Genomic DNA, 27,578 nt, shown 5'->3' on the forward strand with positions numbered 1-27,578 from the left:
TAGTTTATGAAGTCAGGCAAGGAAAATGAAGACATATGCAGTAAATCTAAGCTAGTGAAGTTAATGGAAGTTCTGTATACCACACAAAATGATGTTCAATAACCTGTAGCCCAGAGCTTTTTTTCTTCTACTCGTCTCATTAAAATAAAGAAGTCATCACAACTGAAAGAATGATACATTTTATTGTTCAGTGATTAGTCACAAACATGAACTATTCAAGAATAGAGTTTTCAGATTGCTTTCAAGAATTCAAGCAATAAGGAAAGGAGGGCCAGAAACAAATACAATAGAAAGAACAATTCAACCATGAAATTTGCAACAATCAATAACCGAAAGACATTTGACTTAACTAGGTGGGAGTGGCTGAATGTCTGGCATACTGTACAATCCATATGAAATGTTTTTGGTTTACATTCTCAGTCATAGCTGATCTGATATTGGAGGATCGGGGATGCCTCCAAGCAATTTTCTGCAGGAACCTCAGATGTTAGGGATTTGTAGGTAATGGAGAAGACTTAAGTTTGGTCATGTCATGTTACCAGGTATTTTATCCAGATTGGAGAGGAAGGGGAATCAAAGCAGATAACTATTTAGAATAAAGAATTTGGAGGGAACGTAGAGCATTTTCATTTGTAGACAAGGGCAATATCTTCAAGCCTTAACTAAGTCACATATAAAGCATTCTTTGTATAAGCCACTTCCTGAAACACAAAAAGGTAGGTGTATATCTTGACCAGCTGTTTTTGAGGAACACAGGACTGAGGTAATGTTCAACACTGTTGATATTTTCCTTTCACCAGAGTTGTTTCCTGAACGTTTCACTTAGTTGTTTAAATGCTGCCACAACATTGTCATCTTTTTGGCATAATTCTTCTAGGTACACCCTGTAAAAGATTAAATGCCTAATTAATACTGGTGTTAATACTGTCATAGTGAGGTGCTGTTGCTTCAAATAAAAGAACATTCACTATACCTGATGGACTTAAGAACAAGCATAAAGTCTCTGATTGAATCAAAGGCATCTCCCATATGTAAGCTGTGGTGCAAAAACAAAAAAAAAAAATAAATTACCACTGAATTTCTGACCTTACCAGAGACAATATAAAACCAGATATTAAAATCACAACGATCTGTTCATGCCCTTTGAACCCAGTATTTCACAATTGTCAGTCTAGTTAAATTGACTAAGCTAGTAAGAAGACTAATCATTTGACTAAATACGATTCTAATCTTCTCTTACAGCAGCACATTACCAAAGTTAAATATTTCACTATGTTAAGTAGTGCCAAAAATTAGTGATGTCACTAAAAATGATACCATCAGAAGCTGTAAAGGTATATCCTTCCATGGAGAAGTCATCTAAAACTTAGGCTAGCAGAAGGAAGAAATAAGACTATTAGCTATAACTGTATGGTGATGAGATAGAAAATAGAGAGCATTAATAAAGCAAAAGATGGATCCTGGGTTAGAGACAAAACTGACAAACCTTTAGCAAGAGAAATTTAAAAAAAGATATGAATAGGAGCATAAACCATTATGGGAACATTACTGCCAAAACACAAATAAAAATACTAGGGACACTTGTACACCCCCAAAAAATAAAAGGTGACACAATACGCAATTAAATACAAATCACTAAAACTGCCTTAAAAACTAGTGACTAAAAAGCCTGTAACAAACAAATTTTATCAGCTGCCAAAAATTTCACAAGAAAATCATAGACCAGCCACCTGACTACACTGGTGAGTTCTACCAAATATTTAAAGAATTTATACCAATCTTTTCCAAAAGGCTTTCTTACTCTGCTAGCAAAATCAGAGTAAAATATAACAAAAGAACACAATATCCATTGTGGATAATGATACAAAAATCCGACAAAATGCAGCAATGAGTCCACAGTTTTACACACTGAGATTCATAGCAGAAATGCATGGGTGACTCCACATAAAGTAATCAATGTAATATACCATCTTCATGGAAGGAAAGGTCACATCTCATTTATTTAACACAGAATCATCTGAAGAATGTCTTTTCATGATAAAAAAAAGACTAGAATACTAAGGAAATTCCTCAACATGATAAAGTCCATTTAGAAAGACTCACATCTAATATCATGATAAAAGACAGAAAATTTTGCTATTACTAGAAAAATACAAGATGGTCAGCTTTCACCATTGCTATTCTCTATTTTTCTGAAAATATTGCCAATGGGTATAAACTTTCCCTTTAGGATAATGAATGTATTTAGTGGCTAGACAGAAATAATGGTTACATACTGTGAATGTAGCAAATGTCACTGAATTGTGCACAGTAAAATGGTTGAATTATATATTAGTAAACATCTAATAACAAAAAGCATATAAGACAAATCCAAATAAATTTTATCATGGTAACACTTCTTAAATTGTTGCATCTTAATACTCTTATAAATCATAATGCCACATCGTAACATTCATTACGCAAACATACATATCAAAATACAAAAATCCATACCGATTACTCCGAGTCAATGAAAACAGTGAACCATGTCTATAGAAGTCCAGAAGGTATGCGTTCAATGGATATTTTCTTCCAGTACAATCATATTTATTCAAGCGAAATAAAGGAATGTTTCTTACATCGATATTAATTGTTCGTAACATAACCTGAGGATATGCAGATATTTTAGATTGTCAGCATTTTCTATTGCTATACACTAACCTATCATAAAACTTGATCATGCCTTATTACATACATTGATAAGTATGCCTTAACACATACATGTATCATATACATCTAGTTTTGTTTATTTTTTTAATTCATTTATTTGTGCATACAGAACTGGGGTACAAACAGAGTGGGGAGCAGAACAGGCAGATCGACGAAGTACACTGCTGAGGGGAGCAGCGGGCGGGTCAGGAAAGGTCTGCCACGCCATGTGGTCTCCTCCGGGGCAGGCGGGAATCGAACTCATGCAGAAGTGGCTTAGTGCTGTGCTTTAACCCGCTGCGCCACCAGGGAGGGCCTACATCCAGTCATTTTTTTAAAAATAGCCCAATGTTAGGGAAGTAGAGCCAAACAAACAAAAAAAAAAAACACTAAACTTGTCTTTAATGTAAATAACCAAAACTCAGTTAAAAGTTAAACTGAACACATCAAAACATTTTTGAGGCCCTCACTGGTGGAGCACAGCACTAAGAAGCTGAAACCACTTCCTCATGATTTCGATTTCCCGCCTGCCCCAGAGGTGACCACATGGTGTGGCAGACCTCCCTTGACCTGCCTGCTGCCCCCCACCCCCAACAGTGCACTTCAATCAACCTGTTCTGCTCCCCACCCACTCTGTCTCTGGTGAATCCTCTCACTGCCCCTGTACCTCTGGCCTGTACCCTAGTTATATGAATAAATAAATAAATTTTTAAAAAAAAAAACATTTTTTAAACCACAGAAATATTGCTAATTAACTCAGATATCTGAAGTATCATTTTTATAACCTTGGAAGCACATTTTTTAAGACCATGTTTTCCTGAAAAATTATTTTTACATTTACAAATGTGTGTCGACAGCTCATTTCATTTCCCTAAACATTTTTCTATTATACTGCCTTTAGGAGTACAATGATATGATTTCACAATACCATGACCACAATCAGATCTATTTCCCACCAATATGTCAACAATAAACTGTCTCATGAGTCCATCTCACTACTCCCAAGCATGAGGCAGTAAAGGACGTAATTCCTATGATAATTGTAGAAATCAAAGTGTTCATATGAATATTTACTGACTATCTTTGCAATATTTTTTCTAAGTGATAATATTGTGTTATGACATTATATGAGCTAATGAATGCATAACTATAAATCAATACCTGAATATACTACATCAAGGTCACCACAAATAATCCAATTCCATACTTAATCATCAGGTTCTCTCTTACTCTACCATACACCACTATTAGATGGACAGAAAGAGGGGCAGAATTACAAAGTCTCTTCAAATGGTTTATAGTAGAGCTGATAAAAGATTGCCATGCATCTTAAACTTAATGATTTTGAGATGACTCCCAAGATGAGACATTTCCAACTGCTGATATTGAGAAGGTAGCTTTCTTTTCAAATTCAATGTGTCTATTATAAACTATTGATATATTTTTTAAAGATTTCTTCTTCTACTTCAGTGAAAATTAATACTGCTGTGGACTAAGGCTAACATTGTTTGCTTTCACTGAACACTTAGTTAATCTCTTAAGAGAATAAACAGAATAAAGGAAAGTCTCATATCAAATTGACTTACATCATTTAGTATATCGATATCAAATAAATCCTGGTCAGTTATGTTGGACAAGCATGCAAATGGGGAAACAGCAGTTCTGCTTTCAGTCCCAGGCATCAGATGAGAGACCAGCTCAGAATCTTGACATTCTTCTCCTGAAAAGTCTAATAAAAAATTGGAAAAAAATCAAAGAAATTATTTTAAAGTTATTTCCCTACAAGCATAATCAAAACAAATGTTGCTTATGCCTAATTCCTAGACAATTAAAATTTCTTTACAAGGAAATACTGAATATTAAAAGTACTCATTATTGAGAAGGCTTTCTTTCTGAACTGAATATATTTTCATCAAACACCAAACTCATTCCTCTGTTGTTTTTTTTAAGTGGTGTTTCAGTATCAGTTAATTCCTCTCAAGACCTATGGAACTACAAAAGCTGCAAACAATCTCATAATAGGGCTGAAATTGCTCACTTTCTTATGTCAATGCTCTTATTCATATTCCAACAGAAGTGGAAAACTCCTATTTTCATTAAGGAAAAATAACAGAGAAACATTCATATGGATCTCACTCATGTCACCCCAGGCCTGAGTGGTGAATTTTAGAAGGAATGAAGTCGTTATACTCAAATGGTTCTCTCAATAGACTACTGCTGCCCCTTCTTGTTCTCACTTTCTCTCATGTTTCTCTTTGAATGACTGCCTTGCCTATTGCTCTCTTTACATCTGTGCTCTATATAGCCGTCTCTTCTCTGCCTTACTGTCTTTCTCTGCTTACTGTTCTCTTCGTTTCACTGTCTTAATTTCTCCTGCCCTGATTTCCCTCTCTCCCATTTCCCCCTTTTTCTACACAGACTTCTCTTTGCCTGCCTCTACCCTTCAGTCCACTCTTTCAACTTGTCTCCTGTTTCAGGTGCACTTGCCTCCTGAGATGATACATTCCTGAACTTCCCCTGTTTACATGGTAAATTACATGGTAAAAACACATTCTGTGTTCAGTTAAAATACAAAAACAGTCTTTCTTTCTTTGAAAGGATAGGCAATACTCAGGACTGTGCTTCATGAAACATGCTTGAAAATGAAAGACATGCTCTCCAACTTATCTTCACCTATAAACCACAGACCCTTGAAAGATGACAAGAGATCTGAAGCATCTAGAGGGGCACAGGAAGAGGGGTAAAGTGGCATGAGAGAAGAAAGAGCACAATGGACTATGGTGGAGGACTATGGGTACATTGGTATACCCCAGTGACCACACTTGAATGGATAAATCCTATATCAAAATATTAACAAGGATGGTACTTCATTGAAGAAAAAAAACACTTCCTTAGATCATATCTCTCTCATTCTGATGCTCCTGACTCCCTCCATCATTCATAATGATCCTTATCGTTACATTGTGTCCAGACGGATAATACAGAATGTCCCCATTTCAAGATCAGTTGTTCGAATGTCAATCTGCAATCTTTGTTCCCAAGTACTACATAATATAATGCATTCATACACTCCCAGGATTAGGACCCAGACATCTTTGGGTGAACCGTTATCCTGTCATAGAAATCATTCCAAAGTAAATAGAGTGGAATGATAGTCATACTTGCTCTTTGAAATCCAAAATGCAGGCAATTGCTTGAGGTATTGGAGTCGCTTTCCATGAAGTTGAACCATTACTAATTTCTGATTCCATGACTAAATGAACAGAGCATTTACTCCTTATCCTTCATACGCCTTCTACATTACCACAAAATAACCTGCCCAGAAAATATGGGTAAACTAAAGCAACTATTGTTGCAGTTTCTCCCTGCTTCTTAGGGAAGTAAGGGAAAATGGCATTTTATCACCTTCGCTTGTATCTCTTAGCTACCCTTCCTCTTTCCATCTTGGGGTAATGAGTGTATTTTCAGCTTCCAGTGTTTTTACTTTATCTAGCATAGGTTACTGATTTTCTCCCCAACTTGTTATTTTCCTTTTCACTTTATTTGTTCTTTCTTCAAACACATTAACTGTGCCTTAACTTCATTTGTTGTCATTGATTATCCTCAAGGAAGTGTCAACATATGGGTGACCATTATAATGCCAATACTCCATTTCTTTTATTTCTGAAGTTATTCATATTTGAAAATTTAACTACATAAGCATGCCATATCTACAAAATGACACATGGAATCGAAAGGAAAAGAAATCGTAAAATAAATCATCTGTTAGTAAACAATAACACTGGAAAACAAGTATTGAGCATTTAGTGCCAAATCAAATCCATTGTGACTTATTGAATTCCAAATAACATATGCTGCTTCCAAAATAAAATATCTATATATAGACCTGATGGAGTAAGTTTCTTGTATATTCTCTTGCAATGGTTCTATGGTTATTTTCCAACATTTAGTTTTATCTCAAACATGTATTTTTCCTTAATAGATTTCACATTTGTTTATGTATTGTCTATCTTACCAATTTCTGAGAGAGGCAGTTGGTATTCTTTTCTCAAGTCAACCAACTTAGAAATCATTAAAAGGAAGGAAGCAAAATTATTTTGGGTTCTTTTGTTGTAATCCTTTATCATTTTAACACAGTTCCAGGGAAGATCACGTAGAATCACCTAGGAATAATGAAATGCATGAGCATGAAAACTCTTCAGAGGCATCCTAACCAAAAACTAAGACACAGTAACAAAATAAGTCTTGAGTAGAAATAAACTATTAATCATCTTATCAAAGGAATTTTAGGTACAGGTTACATGGTGGTATGCAGATGATAGTCTAATTTTATAGCCAATATTATAGCTGGATCATGTCATATACCAATTTTTAATAATGGATTTTAGTGACTTCATAACATTACCACATAAATATGCTAAAATTCACCTAATGATTCCCTTGCTGCTAGACATACAGTGGTACAATCTTCAATTATAGATAATCTTGATGTTAAAAGTTGAATTGTGTCCCTCAAAAAAGAATGTGCTTAAATCCTAAACCACAATACTTCAGAATGCAGACTGACATAGTTAAATGAGATAAGGTCGTACCAGAAGGCCCCAATATCAACATGACTAGAAATCTTACAAACAGGGATAATTGGGTCCAGAGAAAAATGCCATGTGAAAATTGAGACAAAGATCATGCCCTGTATCTGCAAGTCAAAGCCAATGTTAGCCACATCTAGCAGAAGCTAAGAGTCTTGAACAGATTTTTCTCTGTCTTCAGAGACAACTTTTGGTACCTGCTGGGACTTTGCCTTCTGGTCCATGTCTAGATCTCCCACTTGTGGTAATTTTCTATAGTTGTATTAGGAAACTAATTGATATGTTTTATCACTTTGAGTTACGTATTTGATTAAATTTTAGAGTAGCAACACTAAATTTGAAGGCAATTTTAAAGTGTTGTAACAAAGCTGCTAATTCCAATCTTTGCCAAATTAACAGGTAAATCATAGTATCTTTTTCATTTCCATTTTATACTGTTGATGAGTTCTTACATTTGTGAATTTTTGTACGACCATACATTTCATTACAGTGGTTTTGCATTTGAAGATTTGCTAAATTGTCATTAGTTGTTGTCATCATCCAATTGTTTATTTTTCAATAGCCACTGTTTTCCTCCATAAATAGTAGCTATAACAATTAAAAATAAGAGCTACCATTTACTGAGTACATTCCAACTATCACTTTTTATATGTAGCAATATACCAAGTATTTGAATTTGATGTTGTTATGCTTTCCAATTTACAGACATTAAATTGGGATCAAAGATAAATGAACTTATGGGTGAAAATTCAATTTAAAAAGATTAGATAAATTCTTAAGAACATCTATGCTATGCTAAGAAGAGAAGGAATCTAGTGGGAGTATGCCTTTAAGATACTCTCTTGTATGCCATGCTCAAATCTGTTCATCTCTCCAATAACTTTACTTCTTGCCATTTTGGAATGAGTAGAATTCCCCTTGTATTTTCAAGGAGCTGTTAAACTGAACATCCATGTCTTCTTGTTTCAAATTGTTACAGTGACCATAACTTTCCTCGCCAATGTAATTTTGTTTGAAATCCTCTTCAGTGTAAGGGAAAAAAAATGTTGCTAGCATACAAAAAATTATGTATCAGAAATAAGGCTTTCCAGTTTTTAAGTAACCCTGAATCCTTCCTGTACCTGAGATCTCACTGTAGGTAATGAACAAAGGAATGACAAAGAACTGATTCCAGTAAGTGGTAACAATATTGTATCAGAAAAATAGGACTCACACCAAAAAAAAATAGAACTTGAGTGTACATTTTTTCCTTACCTCTGATTCAAAAAACTTGTTTTTATTGTCTTCCACAGAGGGATGTAGATATTTTCTTCCAAAAATATTAGCCAACACTATCAGTAACTGTTCCATCACAGCCCTAGAAAACCTCTTTGGCCCTGTTAAAAGCAAAGAGTTTATTTTTCCAAAACTTCACAGAAAAAAATTTTAGGAGAACAGCCAATTTTAGATGACCATATTTAAAATTTTAATTGACTTTGCATGTGTTTAGTGAAATCTTGATTACAGCACTACTGATAACAAATTAATTCGTTCCCCATTTTTACAAATGGTTGGTATCCTACATATTCTGAGCTTTAAGAATCTAAAGGAAATGCATGCCTTTTGCAATAACATGGATGGAGCTGGAAGGGATTGTGCTAGTGAGATAACCCAAAAAAAGAAAAATACCAAATGGTTTCACTCACATCAGGAGTATAACGAATCAGGGAAGAAAAAAGAGGGAGACTAACAGATGCAATAGAGTGAAAATGAAAACAATGAACAGCTATAAACTGGAGACATTTTATGGGGGGTTAAAGAGGAAATGGGATTGGAACTGGCGTGGAAAGAGTGCACAGGACTGTAATGATGGCACATGGGTGAATTGGTGGGAGGCCCATGGGGATTACAACTGAGATGGGAAAATGTACAAAATGAAGAGTGATGTAAAAAATAATAAATGAATAAAGGAACGAAAATATTCTTTCATTCAAAGATTTTATCATCTGATCTCTTAGAAGTTTAAGGCCTCTTTTAAGCTACTTCAATTATTTCATTCCTGTTACTATATATATGTTTCCCCAACCTTTTGCACTGAGTTTAGAATATCACTATTTCTCTATATAGTTTGTCATCATGTAGAAATTGCAGTAAAAGGAAAATATAATTGAGGAAAATAAAATTGTTACAGATGGCAAAATCTTTACTTTGGAAAGTATCACTGCCATATAGTATATTGCAGCTGATAATTACATACGATAAAATTTCAGTAAGTGCATGTAATGACAAAAAGGAAGCCAAAATATAGTGATAGAAAAAGTCAGAAAGAAATGGGACATCACCCACAGTGAATGTAGGCTTCAGGAATGAGTGGAGCGTGTGAGTACAAGTGTGTGCTCTGTGTTAGTGTGCAGACATGTGTGTGCACTATCTAATGAGTTTGAAAATTAACATTACTTACCATGTCTGCTTTCTGGAACACACAACTTGTGAAATAAACCATCTATGAATAATCTTATAAAAACAAAATTTGCTGGCTCATGGTAGTGTAAATGAGTCACAAGTCCAGAAAATCCAATGGGGATACATTCTTGATTCAGGTGACCCTAAAAATCAGTTTGAAATTTTAAACCTCAGCTTTTATATCTCAGAAATATCAAACAAATAAGCCACTAATAAAGACCATGTTCAGTAAAGTACAATTAAATATGTGAACTTACTTTAATGAAAATAGCTATAAATCTACTTTAATGAAAATAGGTATAAATCTTACCTCTGTGATCAAAAATTGCAAAGCATATATGAAATATAATTTGATGATACGCTTGATCTTTGGTTTCTTGAAGGAAATCAATGAATGTTCGAGAGCTGATATTGCCTATATGTACAGATATCAAAATATCAAGTTATATGAGGATTTATAGCATGTTTTTCAAATATGACAATGAAATATTGCTATTCTAGATTATGGAGCTACTATATATATGTATGCATATATCATTTCAATTCTACACATTCTTCAACCCTATTTGTTCTTTGAAGTACAACTTTTATGTTATTCGATGAGAGGTACTTACAAAAATTTCATTGACTAATGTACACAGACCCCAGGCAGTTATAAAAAGGAGATCATAGGCTAATTTTCCATATATTTGAACACATAAAAGTAACTTTGTGTTGAGTAGGTATATTTCAAAATAAATCTTACAAAGAGTTTATTTACAGTACATTATGTAGGCCCTCCAGTTTATACAAGTCATGGTAGAATACAGATGAAGTGATCATTACATTTATGAAAGTATCTTAAAATACTTGAAGCAAAGTACCTTTGCTTTGGCATCCTCTTGGTCATCTGCTTTGGCAGCTAGCAGCATGAGTCTGAGAATGAATGTTATGCTTAAAGGAAATTGACCTTTCAGTTTGGGGACATCAGATCTTAAGAGTCTTTCTATCTTAGGTAAAGGCACACCATAGAAGAAGACATTGCCTACAAGATCTTCTCCACGTCTTCCTGCCCGACCAGTCATCTAAAGAAAACACATAATTTTCAATAATTTCAGACTTTGTCTCTATAAATGATTAGTGTTCAACTTGTACAAAGTACAAACTTCCTGAGCATCCTTTTTGTTTAATACAGTAATATTAGAAAAGTTCAAAATCTCATTTTATGTTGAGAACACATTAAACTCTGTATATCTTTATTTATTAATACCTATGCTTAAAAATGAATATTTGGGAGGGTCAATTTCAGTCTTAGAAATATATTTCTAGAATCCAGTCTAAACTAGGACTAGAATAGACAATATCTGGCACCAACTAGATCCTCAAAAGTGGTTGCCTCTTCAGAGTAATTGTTTAATTCGAACAATATTCATCAAACAGGAATATTCAAGGAAATAAATCTATTTTGTGATTGACAGCTTAGCGCATCTGTAAATATAATCGTATTCAAGTTATGTACAGAAGACCCATTCTCAAACATTTTTATAGTCATTGTTTCAGAACATAGAAAAATATTCCGACTAAATAAAGTGGATGCTCCAGTTTCCTATATAGACAAGCAGAGGGAAAGATGTATAGTATAAATACCTGACGAAAGTTCAAGCCATCCAAATACATAGAGTCTTCAGTGAAAACGACAGATTTACATGGCATATTAATCCCCAATGCAAGAGTTGAAGTAGCTATTACCACCTATGGTGCAGGTTTAAAAAATCAGAAAAACATTACATAGATTACAGAGATGTACACGCATTAGATTTTTACTAACTTAGAAGACCGTTAAAATCTAATGTGACAGAAAAATTCAAGCTCCATATCTTCTTCTGTGATACATAGTTGTTTCATAAATATATGAACTCACTTCATCTCCTTACTCTTACATTTATCTAACATTACCAAATCATAAAATGAAGTGAACTCAAAGGTATTCAGTCAGGATCATCATGTTTTCCCCCATAAAGGAGATTAATTTAAAATTAAATACATAGACTAGAATAAATTCCAGCTAATATAGCAGAGCACCCAAAAAGAGATACAGAGATCAAGTGAACAGAACTAAGAAGAAATCATCTTGCATGGACGATTTACCAGAGAAGAGCTAAGAGTATACAATGAAAGGCAGTCTTCCAGAAATAGTATTGGGAAAACTGGACAGTCAAATTTAGGACTTCAACATAAAACCTGAAGCCATGAGATATACAGAAGAAAACAAGAGGCAAGTTCTTTGACATAACCTTAGTGATGTATTTTCAATGTCAAAAGCAACAAATGGGATTTCAAAGTAAAAACCTTCTGCATATTGATGCTATCAAACAGAATGGCAACCCACAAAATGAGAGATGATATTTGTGTGTCATGTATCTGAAAGAGGCTAACATCAAAAATCCGTAAGATGTTTATGTTTGTCATCAAAAAACAAAATAAACGACCTGATGAAAAAGTGGGCAGGAGATAAACATTTCGCTAGACATAAATATTCAAAAGACACAGGAAAGATTGCTCTCATCATTTACCATTAGAGATACAAATAAAAAATCAAAATGAGTCATCACTAGAACTTGTCAAAAACCAAAAACCAAGTATTGTTGAGGATGTAGACAAAACAGAATTATTTTTGGAATCACCACTGTGTAAAACAGCATGCCAATTACTTCACTTCTCGGTATTGTTCTAAAGAACAGTTTTGAAATGATATACTCATCTCTATCTTCAATTCACCATTAGTTATGATAGCCAAGCAACATTTGGAAACAACTTAAGTGCCTATCAATGGATCAAAGCATAAAGAAGTAGTATGTGTATCTTCACATATATAAACACACACGAGACCAATCGGATATAGAAAAAACAGATGGAGCCTCACAATTGTTGATAACCAAGATGATTGAGTTATATACGTAAATTCAAGTAATAACAATGAACACTAAAAGCCTTTGTTAATGTGTGGCAAAGAAGCAAAGCAAATGATCAAACAAAGCAAAAACCATGTGCCTGTTATAATAACATGATGATTGCCAGAGGGGATGAGTAATGGGTGTTAGGTGGAAGAGGTAGAGGGGTGAATATTGGTGGTGGATAGAAAGACTTTTGGTGGTCATCACAATGTAGTACATATGGGTGTTGAAATATAAGGCTATACACCTGACATCTATGCAAAGGTATAAGTCAATGTCATCCCAAAACAATTTAACATTTTCAGACTGTTTCATAAATCATGCATGTATATATACACATATATATACACACATACATACACAATGGAGCATTCGTAGAATGTCTCATACAATGCCAATTAGCAAAATGCTGATGTCATACTATCAGGCAGAATGAAGAGTATCCCATATTGTGTGCAATATATAGTGATGTAGACATTTATCTAACAGCATAACAATGTGCATTACATTGTTAGTATAGAAATTATAGGGACATTAGATAGAGTGTGTTCCCTAAATGCTGTAGGGTACATTTCTTCCCCCAACTTAATCCATAGAAATAATAGGCTATTGCTAGTACAGCTATACACAAATGTCACCGACCTTAACATAATTCTGTCTAAAAAGCAACTCGACAACTTCTCGCTCTGTGTGTTCCATTGAACCATGATGAAATCCAATGCCCCTCTGTAACAAATCGTGCAGCTTGTAGCCTTGTCTTGTTTCCATCAGTCTATTGAAGGTCTCCGTTAAAGTCTGAAATCACCAAAGTTTGAAGATAATGAAATGATGTATCCCTGACTTTAACAATGAGGTATGAGTTATACGATTGTTGAGTTAGGCACACTTTGAAAATGAATAGTTGTCTGGTAGTTCTGTATGCATAAATCTTGTGCCTTTTTTGTCTCTATGTCAATCACTATTATTACTTCTCTTTCCCTTCTCTCCTATCTCTTATTCTCCCCTACATTCTGCCTCTTTCTCCCTCTTCAAGTTAAAGGAAGCATAAACAAATGACAACCATTTTCATGTAGTTCTTTGATGGCTACATGAATGACAATAACAAAAAAAAATCTTGAAACATGGTTGCATTTGAAGATAGGGCCTTTACAGAGGTTAACTAAGTCACTATAGTAGACCTGATCCAACATGTCTGATATTCTCCTAAGGAAATTGTACACAGAGAGTATACTATGGGAAGATCGAGAAAATCATCTACATACAATCAAGAACAGAAATATGTGCAATTCTTTCCGCTCAGCTCTTAGAAAGAACCCATCCCACCAACAACTTGTTCTTGAACTTCTGTCCTGCAAAACTGTAAGGAAAAAATGTTTCTGTTTAAATCACTTGGTCTGCATTATTTTGCTACAATAGCACCAGCAAAGCAATACATATGTCCCAAGTTTACCTCAATTTCTTTTCTCTTACCTCATCATCCACAGCTGTATCATTGGCATAACTGCAGTCTGGAGAAATTTCAGTATGCTCATCACAATACTTATCTATTTCCTTCATTTCAGCCTTCGATATAATAATTCCTTGATGCTTAGCAGATGTATCTAAATCAGAAGAACTGAATATAAAGTATTGGGAAACCAGTTAATGTACTGGGTATAGCACTTGTTTTCTTAAGAACTAGGTAAAAAGAATGTCAGTTTGTTTAGGCCCAAAACACAATTACCTCTATTCAGGCCTTAACTAAATTCAACTTGACTAAAGTAAATCATTTGCTTAACAGCTTGCCATGCAATACATTTTAAATGTGTGCATGAACATGCACTTAACAAGAAACAGAAGCACATTGTGGACCTGTCTCACATCTCATGTTAGAAAAATATTTATATTGTATTTCCAGTAAAATTGTATCAGTGACATTAAACTTCATGAAAGTCAATTTTCCCAGTAACTGCACATAAATGCAAAAGCTTTAATAGTGGGATAAATACAGAAAATTTTAGTTGTTAGATTCTCTTCTCTCTATCACTCAGTTATGATCTTCTCTAGATGCCAAATTAGCTTTGGGAAAACTTTTTTTAAATCAATAGTTGTTTAGGTGGAATGATATATTCAGACTACAAGAAACCATACTTCATGTTAGTAAAACAGATTTGAGTTATAAAGAGAACTGGACACAGAGTGTATTAACTGCTTAATTCCACAATTCAAGTAGAAACACTCACGAAGCATTTTTCCTTTGACACCTCTTCACTTTCAAAGCATCCAGGTTCAGTCCTTTTTGTTTTTTAGACATTGAATCATTTTGAGTATTTTCTCTTTCTTTCAAATTGCGAAAAACTCTTAAAGCTGATGCTTCCACACCATAAATGTTAAATCTAGATTAAAAATATGCAACGGTTATTGAAAATTGATGTAAACCTGTTTGCTTCAATAAACAGATCATGACAAGAAAGTGTTTAGGTGCTATATTCTATTTCCATTTATTTTGGCCCTTTCAATCCACAAATCAGCGTGTGTGACTAAAGGATCACGATTTTCTAGACAGGCTCATTTTCAAATTACACCAAATAAAATGATTGGCTACGTAAGGGTTCTTCCTTTACTGTGTTAAAACTGCTTCCTTCCATTCTAAAACAGGGGCCTGGGCCCTCCCTAGTGGCACAACAGGTTTAGAGCGCAGCATTATGAAGCTGTCCGCAAACATTGCAGCACAAGTTCAATCCCCCACCAGGGAGCTGACCCACATGCCATGCCGGGCAAACCTCTTCTGACCCACCCACTTCTCCCCTCGGCAGTTTCATTTAGGAGACGTCATGTTTGGTTTCAAGTCATATGGAAAAAATTAGATCCAAGCGCCAAATCCCTCCCTCACCCACTACACTTTGAGGCCAATTTCCTTTGTGAAAATGTGTTTGAAAACAGTCCATTGCATCACCATTGCATCACCACTTGTACTAAGTAATGGGCCCGGTAATTCCACAGTACTAAACTAAGAAAATTTCCTTGCTTTCACACTATGATAGCCAACTTGGTGTAATAATTGGACTTCAATATATAAACAGATTTAAAATTCCTCTAATACTATCAATCATATGATCTTTGCCAATTATGCTTTCAAAAGACTTCATTTTATACAATGTAAAATATATTAAGTCAAATTCAAATGTCCACAGAAAACATCACTCACATAAAAAATATTGCAGGCAGTCTGTCCATTGTTTTCAGTTTGTCCACAAAATGTGGAAACATTTCTTGCTTTGTGCTTTCTGCACAGTCAAATGTTTGAGGTTTAAGAAAGTTCAGTAACTGCTCCATCTGAATAAAATGATGGGGGGAAAAAAAACAGATCATTAAGTATTTGTGATTGTGGCTAAAAGATAAGAGCTGACATGGATATCTAAAGTCCAAAAATAAAACAAACTTGGGCCACTTCAGCAGCCTGTATGAATCTGGAGATTATCATGAGCAAAATAAATCAGAATAAGACAAATACCAAATGGTATCAATTGTATGTAGAATATAGTGAAAGCAAAGGGTCAGAGAAAGTCAAAGTAAAAAAAGCTACCAGAGGGGAGAGGTGTTAAGGGCGAACAAAATGAGGAATGGAGCGCAGTGGGTGGTGGACGAGGGGCATCTGGTGGGTGCAATGTGGGAAATTCCAGACTTACAAGATACAAACGAACTTATATATGGTCATATAAATCAGTCTCCTTGATTTGAAAAATGGTGGCCCTGATGCAGGATGCTCTGTCCAGAATTTTTAAGAACACCAACCAAAAGATAGGACTAAAGAGAGGACTAAACTCCACAGGTGATGCAAAATGCAGTCATTTGACAAGCTTCATTGACTAAAACAGCAATTTTTGTGATAGGTGGTGTTCAGACTTTCAGTTCAAGTAGTCAGTGTGCAATTAAAAAGTAAAGCAAAGCATTTTTTGTTTGTTTGTTTTTAAGATTTGTGCATACAGAACTGGGGTATAGGCCAGAGGCTCAGGGAAGGCTGGAGGCTCAGAGGCGGCCAGAGGCTTCACCAGAGACAGAGTGGGGAGCAGAACAGGCAGATCGAAAAAGTACACTGCTGAGGGAAGCAGCCGGCGGGTCAGGAGAGGTCTGCTACACCATGTGGTCACCTCTGGGGCAGGCGGGAATCGAACTCATGCAGAAGTGGCTTTAGCTTCTCAGAGCTGTGCTTTGACCCGCTTCGCCACCAGGGAGGGCCACATGGGTTTTTGGTTTGGTTTTTTTGTTTTTTTTTTCCACATGGGTTGTTTTATATGAGGAAAGAGAAGACAGTAAAGAGGGATGGATTGAACCATTTTTTTTAGTACCTGAGATCAGATCTTAAGCAAATCTTGGGGCCTCAAAAAGTTAAAATAACACGAGATTGCATGTTAGTATATGTGAATGTAATGGGCCATATTGCTTCCCTTATAACTGTTCAGTGGGTTAGCTCTAAGTAACTTTGGACATGTAAAACTGTCCATACAAATAGAGATGTCTTTTTGAATGCATCATCAAGTCTTCCTATCATCAGGAAAGAAGTTGGCAAGGAGAATATGGAATATTTGAAACATTAAAGATAAATACTTTAGAGTTCGCTTATTTATGTAATTTGTTAGCTGTGAGAAACTGGGCATTTACCTATGGACAAATAATCATGCTTGGGGAGATGTTAGTGGGGACAAAAACCAAGAAAGTAGCCAGTGGTGTCAGAACTTAGAAAATTCGTATCTTCTGTGACAAAAAAAAAAAAAAATAAAAATACCTTGACTTTCATCACCTCAGTGTAAGTCAAAGAAAACATGGCACCAGCATGTGAGATCCTACAAGCTAGAGCTCAAGCCCTTTGCATTTCTCTACATCTAGCTTAACAAAATTGTGGGTAAAATATCAGTGCATGGTTACAAGATAGCCATCTTCAAATCTTCAATTATTTTATGGCTGATTCGCCAATGTCTAAGTGAAGAAGTACAATTCAACCCAAATCTTTTCTAGTTAAGTGAATGTAAATAGTTTTGATTACCTTGCTTGGGTCCTGCTCAACCCACCAAATCATCTCCTTTTTAAGTTCCTCTTCATATTTCTTCACATCAGCCTTTTTGATGACTAATTTATTTTTGAAGCAGCTGAATTCTTCTGGGTCCAATTCCTTCATGATGAAGAACCACAAACCCCCAGGAAAAACATGTTATCATCCCTTTGAAACTTTCCGTAAAACTCACTATAAAGTAGATCCCTCTAGTGATCAATACCCATTCAAAGTCATTTTAAAAAGTTGACTGCATTTAAGGTGGTAGTTTTCTTCTCTATGTAATGGTTACATATTTTGTTTTATTAGAAACTAATGATATACTCAAAATTGCAGTTGGAGTTAGAATCAAAAATCTGATTTTTAAATGCTTAAAAATACTTGTTTTATCATCGCAATCCACAATTCTAATCTAAGTACTACAAAAAAGTAATTCAGTTAATTTCAGACCAAGTCTACAAAGTAGACCTCATCTTTAGCAGGGAGAAAAGTAGCTAGAAAATATTTACTTTGCCTGTAGTCTATAATCTTAACGAAAATATGCTGCCATTAGCTATACCAGAATAAATGTGCTTCAATTTGCTCATTATCAATGAACTTTCATTATCAATGAATTAGAATTAGAGAATTCATTGTGCACACACCCACCTGCATTCTTGGCCATTCTGGCCAAATGTGTACCATGGCATCATAAAGCAGTACACTTTCTTTAGGGGAAAGTCCAAGGTCTGCAGGGATTCCACACTTCTTTATCTAAAAAGCAAAAAAAATAAAAATTACTAGTTGTCTCTAATAGATTTTTAGCAATACAGGCAATCATTTTTCAAAGTGGTTGCTACTCACATGACTGACAGTAAGTGCAGCACATGGGTGATAATGTTCAATGATGAATTCATCATCCTTTAGGGAACACACAAACTTCTCAACATCATTGAATCGCTCTTTGTGCCATACTGTGAATGCAGGATTAAAATGATCACTAAGAGCTGTTTACTTACAAAACAAGGAAGTGATGTGATGTTACAATTGTAAGCAGAGAGAGTATGGACTGAACCCAGTGGAAACAGAACTGTGCATTGGGAGAAACTCTTGGAGGATTCGATGTACTTATACTGTGTTATGAATATCTATGTCTTTTTTCTAATGCTTGTTGTCTTCAAGTAAGGAATTGACATTTCAAAATAGGTATTTTTTTTTTGGAAACTTTGGATCTTCACGTATAATAGATCCATTAATCACTGGCTGTTTGGATTTTAATGTCACGTCTCCTATGGCCAAGTCACTTGCTTTATTTTCTTTTAAGGGAAAATTGACTTCAGAGCTATAGTAAAGAGCAATTGATACTTTAATAGTTTGCAAGTATGTGCAGAGTTCAAGAATTCTGAGCTCTCCTTCTTATGTTAAAATACTCTTACCCAGTCTAACATTGTATGATGATTTGTTGGTTCCTTTATTTGCTTGTTTCTTTGAATCTTCTGAGACATTTTGTGATGGTTCAGAATTTGTCACTGTGTTTTCAACATGTTGCCAGTATCGTTTAGTTAACACCAACCACCTAATTATGAAAAATAAAGTGTTATAGTCACACACACACACACACACACACACAAATAACTTCAAGAAAAAGTCAACATAAAATTTTTACCTTGTAACCATGTAAATTATATTTAATCAAAGAGTGAGGAGATACTTTCTAGTTAAATATAACTGAAGAAAAGCATTGCTTTGTATATGTTTGTGGTTTGTGTTTGTTTGCTGTAGCTATTACTTTAAATAATCCATGAGTGGGTAAGATTTTCCATCTATTACTGGAGACAAGAATGAATATATGAAATTCAGACTTACTGAGTGAGATGGTCAGGATTACTAATAGTAGCAGAGAGTGCCAGAAAGGGACACCGAATCATGACAAGAAGATGTTCCCAAACTTCTGCTCCAACATCTCCTCCAAGACAATGAACCTGGGGAGATGGTTATACAGATTCAATAGAAAGCCAGTTAACTTTCTCCCCAAAATGTTAATAGATTGTGTTCGCAGAAACTTCTACTTCCTGGTCTTCCCACGTTCAGGAACGTTTATTCAACTACCAAGTTTGTTGGGGTCCAACATAATTGAGAAGAATAAGAAAATTTGAGATTTCAACGACAGAAAGTCTACAGATGGCTTCGTCATCATGTATTACAACAGCCTGAATTGTAAGAGCATTACACACTGTGTTAGTAATCTTCAGATACAAAACAAGTGAAAATAATAGCGAAGATTAAGGGTGGGGTGGGGGTGAGGGGGTGAGACCCACAATTGAAATGAAGAACAAGGAACCACTATATGCCAGAGACATTTTATGCGGGTAGCGTGGGGAATGGGATAAAAATGCTGGGGGTAGGGTGGTGTGTGCACAGGACTATAGTGACGGCATACAGTCATCACTATAGTGTGAATTGGTGGTTGGAGTCCACGGGGATTACAACCCAGATGGGAAAAGGCACAAAAAGAATGATGTAAAAGTCAATTAAAAAAAAAATGAGTGATTGTGCACAAAGAAGATATTGGTTAAATTATGTAGATTGTCAGAGACATAACTCTAAAATAAAGCAGCCATGTCACTAATCTCATAACAGCAGTAGAAGTAAAAATAACCGTGAACAAGTTGACTTTTGCATAGGTACATATTCAACATGAGAACCCAAGAGGTTCCTGCCTTTAGTGGTGAGAAAGTGAGTAGTGATTGACTATAATTAGCTGCCTCAATGATAGATGCAATTTCAAAGGTATATAGATAAGAACTTTGTAAGCCTTGGCCCTAAATTATTTTCTGTAAAATTCAAATAGCAGTTAACTTTTTAGTAAAAAATGATCCTTGCATCTGTTGCACACTATCTTTGACATAATAAACAAGGAAAACCTAGAGAACTAGATAATTCCAAAAAGCCCTGATTTTCCCTGAAGCATTTATCCTTTATAGTTGACAATGGAACAGTCACTGAAGGGAAAGCATTCAAAAATTAGTGGCCAAAAGGAAAAAAAGAAAAATGCATATAAAGGACAACAAATCTCTTCTATATCTGCCACTTTACAACACCTATAATCCACACCCTCCAGTAATGGAATTGATGGTTTTTTTAAGAACTAGCCACACAACTATCATCTTTACTAAATATACAAGTTACATATTCCATAAACAAAAATGTGTAATCAGGTGAACAATGTAAGGAAGCATACCTCATCAAAAATAACATATTTCATCTTTTTGACCCACTCTTGATTGTGAGGAGATAACAAGAGTATTTCCAAACACTGAGGCACTGTCACCAGTATCTGTTTTAAAAAATGAGAAACATCGCCTTGATTTTTGTAAAAGTCAAAACTTTAGCTTCTGAACAATTGGGACGAATTAGATTTATGTAGGATATGTGTTGTTACAAACATGCAAAAGAAGTTAACCTAGTTTTATTATAAAAAAATTATACACTACAGTAGATTGAGGATATAAAAACACTTGAAATCATTGCCATTGAAGAAAGCTACTTGCTCATTTTGGAATTTTAGAAAAGAAAGCACTCTACTTTGTATAGAAAATACAAGCATTTAGTTAGTAAACAATAAAGCATGTAAATCACACAAATATTTTCTTCAAGTGAATATTTCAGTGAAATTATGAATTTATTTTTCCTCTATTACTACATTAGTGTGCCTACTGAATTCAATGAACAATGTTATCATTCAATATGTGTGTTTGTCTGTGACATACCTGATAATTTGAGTGTTCATTACAGTAATCTCTTGTAAAAACTCCACACAATGTTTCTCCATAGGGCTTTACTTCAGTAAATAACTCATCAACAGTTTTCACCACTTGGTTAACGAGAGCCTTAAATAATGAAAAACAATCTGCTATTGAGATGTTTATCAACAACATTGCCAAACAAAACATCTGAAGCAAACCAATGATTTGGCATAACCGATATACAAGCTAGCACAGTAGCAATTTGTATCGTTCTTGATAAAAGAATCACTTCGCACCAAATTGTTCCTGCCAACTCCATTATAAATTGTTCCTACCAACTCCATTACAAATTATGCAACGTTTATTTCCATGGTCAGAAAACAAGAACATCAATGTAACAGATGTATATACAGAAGAAAGTAGATGTTTTTCTGCAATTGTCTAGTTGGCTAATCAATGGTCAGTACACTGGAGAAGGTGACTGTGTCTGTTTAGTGAAAGAACTGGATCATATGACAGATCTACCTTCGGCAAGATTTTCCAAAGTGTTAGGTCTATGAAGATTTGAATAATAAATTGAGTAAACTGGAAACCCTAAGAAGACTGTCGCCCAAAAATCTTTGCCACCATAGATATGGTTGTATGAAAAAAATCAAAAGTGGGGGTTGTAACAGTGGTCCCCAGGAAAAGTGAGATTCCAAGTTCACTAACCCATCCAAAGGAGAATGGAACTGAGTGGAGAGGAAAAGAACCTGAAGAGCAAGGAAACGGGATGGAGGCTAGGAGACCTGAGGGAGACACATGCAGCAAAGAGTCATGTGAAGAAGCGGCTCCTGTTTCTAACCCCTGGATGGGTAGAAACAGATATGCATAAGAGACCCTTGGGGAGGTTAACTATGGCAGCATCTATGTTGTCTTTTCTATATTGCACACTGATTCTATCAGTCTCTTACCGTTAAAGTGGTGCCGCTTACTGAGCATTATATATTATCAGATGTTTTTATGTGCACTGTCACATTTAATGCAAAGAACAATCATATAAAGTAAGCCTGTATCTATTCTGTGCAAATGGAAAATTTCAGGTGAAAAACAAGAGATTCTAATGTGGCCAAGGCGGCCACATGGCACAGCAGCACTCAAACCTGGACCTCGGCCCTGGAGCAGGTTACCTTGCTACGATTAGGGGTACAAGCTACAGTGTCGGGAAGCACTGTTAACCACAGAGCACCATATGGATGCAGTACCTTTGTTGGAGCAACATAAACAACTACTCCATCATTGCTTTCTCTCAGAATTTTCTCCATGCAGTAGTAAGAAGCATATGTCTTCCCAGATGACGTTGGAGCAACGATCACAGCAGATTCGTTATTATCCACCACATCAAGGAGCTCCCTCTAAGAGAAAAAGAAATAGCATTTCATTTTGAAAATAAGAACTTCGTGTTGTATCAGGCTAAATAGTATTTACAGTTTCTTCTGAAACACAGTGGTATTTAATGGCAGAGAGAATCTGATTTCTGTTGTACAGAAACAATTCAACTCACACCTCGTTTCCTACAAAGTCCTCACAAAAACTTGGACAAAGATGTCCTAATAATTGCCATCACTGCAAAGACCCTGCAAGGATGTCATCCAGCCCAAATCTGCAAGCTTTTCAGCTTAAAAATCTCTGGCTGAAGTCAAAATCACCAAAAAATCTGCAATCTTACTATTTATACTTCCATTTTCCTGTTCAATAATCACCAGCAGTTGAATATGGTATGGAAAACAGAAGTTTTTTTGCCTACGTGTGGGTGTGGGTATATATTATACGTGTGTGTGTGTTTAAATATATATATATACACATATACATGTAGATGTACATATATATGTATATATGTATGTGTATGTATGCATATGTATGTATACATATATATGTACATACACACGCGGATACAATTTTTAAAGCTTGCAGTTACACACATCTATATAAATAAAATACGGAGTCAGTCATTCAGCATCCCTTTATCGCTTAGTTCAAGACATGGCATTTTTCATGTTATGTTACATGCTATGATTTACATGATCAAAATGTGTCAGTATCTCCCCCATCATGTTTCCAGGCTGCGTATCTCTTCAGTACATACCTGCCATGTGTCTGGTATAAAATGATGCACTCTGGGGTCTGGATCACTTCTTTCTTCTCGAAATAAGAATGGGCCCATGTGTGTTAACTGAAATCGAGCTGGTCCCATGTCAACTGAATATTTAGAAATGTCCTTTTTGGTACCAGACTCCTCCACCTAAAACAGGCATGCCATATTAGGTTTTCATATCCTTTATAATGATTTAATCTGGGCAAAGAAATGATTCTCAATCATGATAAGATCTGCTTTGTTTCAATGAGATTATCATTTCATGTTCCATTCAATATTAACATTGAACATTGCATAACCAATATGAAAATAAGCAAAAGGAGAGTAATTATCTATTCTCTATCAATTCCTGACAAATGAAGACAGATTGTTGCTATATCTTCATTGATGTGATGTCATTTTAGTTGATAGTACCGTGTTCATAAAAATAAGTGAAAGATCATAATTAATCATGTAATTACAAATCTATGTAATATTCAATTGCTAAGCAGGAAAATTTACCTCCAAACATAGAAGTATGTTTCGATTAAGAACCCCTTCTCAATCTTAAAACAACATCTTTTAGAAATAACTCTTAATAAGGAAATTATGTATTTGACATAGCCTCTCTTATTGGAAGTTCTGATATCATGTTATTAAGAAAGCATGAGAAATATTTTTAAAGGTTAAGACGTTATGACTGAGTATCAGCCACAAATATTGATGGCTTAAAGCAGGAACATTTTTCATTGAAGAGTTCGCAAAAATAGGAGAAATTCTTAAGTATCAGTGATTTTTCAATTTACTTTCTTGTCTAAGATGAAAAGGAGAAAAAGCCCTCTAATAGAAGTTTTTGTTCAAAAATTAATAAAGTGAGGACTCAATTTCTGTCATCACCGCTATCGCTTTCATTTTTGTAACAGAATGAATTACTTTCCTAGAACTTGTAAATTGTTTTCTCCTCACTTCTCAGGTCCCTGAAAGGAATAAGGAAACATAGCTCTTTGGTATGGACAAAGAATGATCCATGATGCGATGTCTAGCCCTATGACTCTATGAGTTCAGATCACATTCTGCCTTAATGTATTTTCCATTTACTGAACAAATATTGTAAAACCTAACTTCATAAGCAGTGCAGCAAATATGGGCAAAAATCTTGCTTCTCTGTAACTTGCAGTCTAAGATTGAACAAACAAATGAGCAAATTATAAACCAAAAATCTCAGATAACTATAGATGCTTTGAAGAGAAAGAAACACCGAAATTTTATTGGTGACTTTACTTGGGCGTGGAAAGGAGTAGAGAAAAATGCTGAGATCAGATGATCTAAAAAGCCACACTTCTGTATAAGGTCTTTGGTAAGATGTTTCATCTGAAAGCACAGAATAACTGTTGTGATACTCAGAAAGTCAGATGCGACAACTAGGTAACCAGGGATCAGATAAAAGGGGCCTTGTTAATTCAAAGTAACATGGGCAACTGTTTTGCTTCGTTCAGCCTGCTTAAGCAAAAAATACCATGAACAAGGTGGTTTTAAAAAATAAACATTTACCTTGTATAATCTGAGACTGGGAGGACAGAAATCATGTTACTGGCAGACTTGGCTACAGCCTTCCCTCCGGCAGCCATATTCATGGCAACCTCACATAGTGACAAGATAAGCCAACACTCTGAGGTCTTTTCATAAGAGCACTAATTCCATTCATGAGGGTCTCAATACCTGCTCACCACTTCAAAATACCATTATTCGGGGGGTGGGAGAGGCAGTTTAAAATTCTGGCATATGAACTGCTTGGGCCATACACTCAAGCCTTAACACCTCTAGCATAAGTATATGTCCATAAAAAATGTCAGATCTGTGTCTATAGAAGACAGATGGGTAACCATTTGGTAAATTTAATAAACACAAATTCCAAATATATATCATGAAATACTTCTGACACACATACACACACACTTATATATGAATGTCACATAATGTGTCTTATAGCACATACCTGAAGACATGAGTATGCCAATTTGCCAAATCCAATACATTCTAAATATTTGAATAACTTTTGTCGATGAGCATTTTGTAATTGTTCTGAATACTTTTCATGGATTATGTGAATCCTTTTCATCAAGTTTATCATGATGTTTATATCTTTGGATTGTGCTTCTGGTGAATTAAAATATTGACATGGATAATGTAAGTTAGGAAAGATATTAACTACCCCCAAAACTGATTCAACTCTGATGTTCAGATTATAAAGCATATTGAAATGAGTAACTCATAATAGCCAATATTGCACCTCACTTAAGAATGAGGTCTCTTGGTTTAAAATAGCAAACACAAATACAAGTGATCCAGTTGTGGCTTATACAAATTGGCACAGATGCAAACCAAAAAATCAGTTTGCTGATCCTTACTGTCTTTATATGTATAAAAGGATGCTATTAATTGATCTCAGTACACAATTATCCTAAAGATCAAAAAAATCATAAAATGACCACATACATAATGAATCTATTACTGTATCAAATAAAGGAAATTTTTTGCTCTTTGTAGACATCACAATCCCAAATCAGTTCAGGAAGTAAGAATCAGGAATATTTAATGTATAGCAATTCTTCTGTTCTCATCTTATTGATTGTTTAATGAATTTCTAAAATTAGCATTTGTATACCTTGTTTTGAACAGTTTTCTATCCATAATTCGAAACAGGTGTGCAATCCTGCCATCTCTGCAATAAGCCTTACAGATTTAACAGTGCATGTTCGGAGAAAATCTTCTAATTTTTGTATGCCAGAATTCAGATTTCTTCTAATTTCCTTTATAATAGTTGGGGACAAGTTACTCCATCTTTCTTCTTCTTTTTTCTCTGCATTAGCCAGCTGTCTCTTTTGATTTTCTTCAATATCTGTTTGTGATTTTGTCTTGAAAAAGGAAAAATGTCAATGATAAAAATAATTGTTTCCAGGTTAACACATGTTATATTTTTGCACAAAATATGTAGCATCTCAATTCATTATTATGTCATCATTTCTAATTTTAAAGAAGCAAGTCAAAGAGACATTTAGGGTCTTTCCAGAAGGGTTTCAGTAGACTGGACAATGGATTATTGTTGAACAGTATGGGTGTACTCGTAATTGGAGTGGTGCAATAACATATCTGAAGGATTTTTTTTGTATTTGTAAATCATACAAAATTATAAAATATCTCCTTGATAATTCATACATAAATAAGGAGTGAAAAGGGGAAAATATCCATATAGAGAAATGTATCGATGTAATTTTGTGTGAAGGTTCTTAGAGTTTTTATTTCCTTCATTATACTTCATATGTTTATATTTTATATTTACATACTGTACTTTATACTATATATTCATGTCACAAGCATTCAGAGATCAAATTGATTAATCTTTTGTGATACATGCTTAGTATTTAGAGTATACTTCACATGACAATTAAATTCAACAGATTTTTTCTTCCTTACTAACACATGAAATCAAATGTATACAATGATGCACATTGTTAGTGAGAGTCTTACATGACAAGAGTAGAATCTTGGGGTCCCCCACCAACCATGATTTAGCCCTACTAGGTCAGGACTGTACCTGATTTGTTCTCCTATTTTGCAGTGTTGAATTTTCATGAGTACTCAGAGCTCCTTCTCGTTCAATGCTTACTGAACTTCCTGTCAAAGATTTTTCATAAACATGATAAGTGATGTGATTTCTATATTTCTCTTTAGCATCTTTCAATTTGGCTACAAATAATGCTACTAAAAACATGTTGGCAGTGCTGTTCAAAAAAGTAGAGGTTCTTTACGATGGCTTGAGAAAGGCGTTAACACTAAGCCTTAAAGTTTATATTAATCTAATCAAAATATTAGCAACTGTGGTATAGAATTATTGGGTCATGGAACGGATCCAAAACAGCTTCTTTATTTCCATATACACTTAATTACAGTGCATGAGGCATATGAATATACCCATAGAAAAAGTCAATGATAATCTAGTGCCCTTGTTTTCATCCAGTACATCAAAACAAGAAATACTCCAGCTCTATGATATAGTTA

The 27,578-nt window shown here is 34.9% G+C and overlaps 1 protein-coding gene across 1 annotated transcript; it reads right to left on the reverse strand.

Annotated features, from left to right (window-relative positions):
* Positions 1-299: 299 nt before the first annotated feature.
* Positions 300-27,291, reverse strand: LOC101633851 (probable ATP-dependent RNA helicase DDX60). The gene is made up of 26 exons (XM_012724791.1): positions 27,115-27,291; positions 26,185-26,434; positions 25,516-25,676; positions 23,532-23,687; positions 22,651-22,800; positions 21,431-21,550; positions 20,902-20,997; positions 19,527-19,642; positions 19,097-19,236; positions 18,525-18,634; positions 18,330-18,434; positions 17,676-17,801; positions 15,840-15,967; positions 14,875-15,027; positions 14,123-14,267; positions 13,295-13,447; positions 11,346-11,450; positions 10,583-10,783; positions 10,030-10,134; positions 9,718-9,862; positions 8,532-8,653; positions 6,704-6,851; positions 4,275-4,417; positions 2,494-2,645; positions 974-1,036; positions 300-884 (listed from the first exon to the last, which is right to left on the reverse strand). Exons 1-26 carry the CDS (start codon positions 27,289-27,291, stop codon positions 794-796), a joined length of 3,561 nt encoding a protein of 1,186 aa, XP_012580245.1. The 3' UTR covers positions 300-793.
* Positions 27,292-27,578: the final 287 nt, after the last annotated feature.

Source organism: Condylura cristata, unplaced genomic scaffold, assembly GCF_000260355.1.
Source record: "Condylura cristata isolate star-nosed mole 26May11 unplaced genomic scaffold, ConCri1.0 scaffold00014, whole genome shotgun sequence".
NCBI classification, from domain to species: Eukaryota; Metazoa; Chordata; class Mammalia; order Eulipotyphla; family Talpidae; genus Condylura; species Condylura cristata.